Source organism: Zingiber officinale, chromosome 4B (assembly GCF_018446385.1).
Source record: "Zingiber officinale cultivar Zhangliang chromosome 4B, Zo_v1.1, whole genome shotgun sequence".
NCBI lineage: Eukaryota > Viridiplantae > Streptophyta > Magnoliopsida > Zingiberales > Zingiberaceae > Zingiber > Zingiber officinale.
The window spans coordinates 21,694,828-21,698,645 of record NC_055993.1 but is presented as its reverse complement, the minus strand read 5'-3'; the positions used below and the strand labels follow the sequence as shown (position 1 = coordinate 21,698,645).

The window sequence follows — 3,818 nt, the reverse complement described above, 5'->3', positions numbered from 1 at the left end:
AAAAATTTCCAATGAAAATTATGTATTCGTCGCCAACATTTTGCAACGGCGCCATTTTTGGGATGAATATAATTTCATCCCAAAATTCGTCGCAAAATATTTTGCGACGAAATTTTTATCAAATTCGTCCCAAATTTCGTCCCTAAATGACAATTTTTTTAGTGACACTGTAGAAGAGCTTTGAGCTCACTTTGCGTGAACACATTACCATCTCATTTGTTTTTTTTTTCTATATTTCACTTAAATTTAAAATTTTATTGAATGAAAAATTTTTATTATTTATGAAATTGTTAAGTTAATTTACTGATAATGAATTTAATTCGTAGGCGTTGAAAATTTGGAGGCCATAAAGAAAGGCTTGGCCTGATGTCGGTGTTGAGAACGAATCCAGAAATTAGAATCAAATATAGTGTAAGAGCATTCATATCAGATACCCTATTTAAATATTTTACTTTAAATTTTAAATAGAGTAGTTAAAAAATCTTTGCATCAGTTACCCTATCCATTCCCTAAATTATGTATTTATGAACAGTACTTCTCTAAATTTAGGGAATGAATTTCATTCCCTAAACATTATAGAGGAGAGAGAAGAAATAGGGAAATGTATTGAAAAGTGGATATCTAAATTTAATAAAGTAAATTTTTTACCCTAAATTATGTATTTTGGATAAGGAAGCTGGTGTTGATGCTCGGAGGAGTTTGAATTTAATGTAATAATTTTTTTTTTTTTTTTGACGATCTCGATTAACTCAATGATAAGAAAAGATAAAATAATGATTGCTTTTGTTAGAGAGGAAGAAGGAAGACCGGTGCTCTTAACGGGAGGAAGAAAAAAATAAAGAGCTAATGATGGAAAAAGAAAAGAAAATAAAGCTAAGCTCCAGTAGGAAAGAAACAAAAATAAAGAGAAGGAAAGAGGAGAATAAGAAGAAGCAGATACGTGAAGGCTTGCTTGTGAGATGGTGAGAATGGTGAGAAGGAGATTGTGTACGTGAAATATAAAAAAAAGTAAGAGAGAATAATTTTTTTTCAATTTTTTTTAATTTAAATTAATCAAACTAATTGAATCTAATTAAAATTGGTTCAATCATAACTTGATCAAATAATATTCAAATTAACCTTAATTTGGACGAATATTTTCACTTCGTATTGAATGATTCAATTAGTTTATTTATTTTATTAAAAAAATCTAATACGTAACCAAACTTATTTATATAATAAAGAAAATCAGACAAAGGATCATGAAAAAGAGGATAAGATTTACATGATCCGCCGTTCGTGACTATTAGGGTGCAATAAAATCATAACCATTATAAAAATTAGGATTAAATAATTATGAAAAATCAACTGTTCAAATAAGGACAATCCTTTTTGGTAACCCTCCTTTGCTACAAGTATAGATGCAAGCCCAGGACAATCTTGGATCCGTCCACGGTGAAGCCTGATGATCATTTCTAAAATTAATCGGATAGTAGAGTTAAATATTTAGATTATAAAAAAATATACTCAATAAATGAAAAGGTTGTTGGAAAGTTCTTTTCATGCTAAATAAAATACGATGGCGAACAGAGGCTACCCTTTAATTTCTATCCATTAAACTTTACATTCATAAGCTAATTCTAGGTCTTCACATGACAAACAGTATCCCAAATGGACTGAGCAATGTCAAAGAAAGCAGTCCACGGGTCTTTTTCTAACCAGATTCTTATCGTATCAAATCTTTGCTGTTTCTGTTTAGTGTTGCCATCAGAGACATTGACAATCACAAAGATACAATACATGCCTAACACCCCTTTTAAGTTTCCCTCAAAAAAAGGTAAGTAACAAAGAGAGAAAAAGAAAGCAACTGGCACTACTATTCCCAGTCTTGTCTGTGACAAGGGTTGCACCCTTCTTGGGCAATCTCAGTGACCTTAACCCCCAAGTCATATACTGAACCAGTTTTCCAGTCCATCGGCAGGACCGCATTCCGCGTCCAGATCCATTTGCCATCGTAGCCGGAGGTCACGACTAGCCGGAATTGCAACGATCCGACTGGCGCTTGGTTCGTGCTCCAAACTGGACCATGATCTCGGTTCATGAATTGCCAGTTCGATGACCCGACCTGCAAGCCCAAACCGACTGTTAGTTCTAGCTGGATGAACCCAGATGGTTCTGTTTAGATACTGACCCGAGCTACATCAACTCCGACTATGTCAGTTTGGCCTCCCTGATACATGAACTTGATGGCCAGGTAGTTCGGCCTTCTACTGTTTTCTTCCACTCTGATTGATAGATTCTGGTTCTTGTACTCGCAGGGAATCCTGATCGATTTGGAAATGAAAATCAAACTAAATTAAAACTTCATGGTAATTGAAAAATTAACCAGTAAGGAGAGAGAATTCCTTGTTGCTACCTTTTGTATTCCACATCAAGAATGCCAAGTTTGTTGAGATCTTGCACCATGCCATTTCTTGCCATGCCCCTGAAAGCAGAACTGCTGAGAATGAAACCAGTGTCATTGTTCTTGTTAAGGTCTGTCAAGGTCACTTTTACTCCTCCACGTGTGCATACTCTTGTATCCTTGCATCTTATCTATTTGATCAAAGCAAGAAAAAAAGACAAATCAGAATGGTTAAGTAGAATGGGAAAGAAAAATGCATTATTTTGTTCAATTTTCCAGCTCCAACCTGGAAGCAAGCTCCACAACCGATTCCTCCTCTGTGAATGACCGAGCTTCCTGCTGCAACAAATCCTCCATTGAAACCCATCGCCATGGATCCATACCCACAAGCTCCGGCTAAACAAAATTCACAAGATAAAACCTCTAAAAATCCAATTTTGATCGACTTCGAATCATCAAAAATAATTTTTTTTGTGGAAGATCTACCGGCGACGGTGGAGGCAGAGGAGAAGTAAGCTGCCCTGGACTGATGGACGCATCTATCACAAGCTGAGGTGGAGGAGATCAAGAGAAGGAAGAGAAGAGACAATGTGAAGAACTTTTCGCACATGTTACTATACTTCTGTGCCTACTGAGGAAGGAGAAGGAACCTAATTGTTAACTGACATATAAAGACGAGAAGAACAGAGGGAGAAAATTATACAGGTTGGCTAGCTACAAAATTCAATGGCAAGGACAACAGTAATTCTTAATCAGAGGGGGTGGGTTGGCACAATAAATGAATGATTTTTCACTGTAAACGTTTTTCAATTTAACTTAAGATGGTCGGTAGAAAATTTTTATGGAATTAAATTGTTCTTCCAAAATTAATCGGCTTAATTTGAATACTTATGCCAACTTAAAAAAATAATAATAAGATTTACTTTTTCTCACTCATAAACGACCCGGCTTATCTTTAACATATCTCAACCAGACAGACACTAAGAGGGCCACTAAAGTAACGGATCTATTTTTTTTTTAACATATCTCAACCATACACACGCTATTCCATCGTGATCTTTTCCTTTTAATCATGTAAATACATATTTTTTTAAAACTAAGAAAATGATAATCCCAGTTTTAATTATGTCCAAAATAATAATAATTAACATATTTAAATTTGTAGAATTACTTTGCTAATCTCTATAAATCATTATATTAAGCTAAATTGAAGTGTCATGGTAAACAATAGTATACTAACTACACCTTTTTAGTAATTAATAGAATTTTAAAGGAAATAAAAACAAAGGCTATTCTGCTACGCTTGTCTTCATTAGAAGACTAACCTGTCCACAGAGGAAATAGCGCTAGACACGCTCTTTCCTTGACTAATATAGGAGCTATTCAATTTGGACTCATGAGACAGCTACCACAGAGGATCTATTCATGCGTGTCA

General features: G+C 34.7%; 1 protein-coding gene across 1 annotated transcript; it reads right to left on the bottom strand.

Annotated features, from left to right (window-relative positions):
* Positions 1-1,554: 1,554 nt before the first annotated feature.
* LOC121977451 (expansin-like A1) lies at positions 1,555-3,056 on the bottom strand. The gene is made up of 5 exons (XM_042530020.1): positions 2,870-3,056; positions 2,670-2,779; positions 2,396-2,574; positions 2,171-2,303; positions 1,555-2,104 (listed from the first exon to the last, which is right to left on the bottom strand). The coding sequence occupies exons 1-5, from the start codon at positions 2,991-2,993 to the stop codon at positions 1,856-1,858; spliced, it is 795 nt and encodes a 264-aa protein (XP_042385954.1). The 5' UTR covers positions 2,994-3,056; the 3' UTR covers positions 1,555-1,855.
* Between the last annotated feature and the right edge of the window lie 762 nt (positions 3,057-3,818).

What these genes read in the sequence shown, in the direction of transcription:
- LOC121977451 (XM_042530020.1), bottom strand. Translation starts at nt 2,993, where the DNA reads ATGTGCGAAAAGTTCTTCACATTGTCTCTTCTCTTCCTTCTCTTGATC. An exon ending in CTCTGCCTCCACCGTCGCCG is followed by an intron (nt 2,780 to 2,869) that starts GTAGATCTTCCA and finishes AATTTTGTTTAG; the next exon opens with CCGGAGCTTGTGGGTATGGA. An exon ending in CTTGATGTGGAATACAAAAG is followed by an intron (nt 2,304 to 2,395) that starts GTAGCAACAAGG and finishes CAAATCGATCAG; the next exon opens with GATTCCCTGCGAGTACAAGA.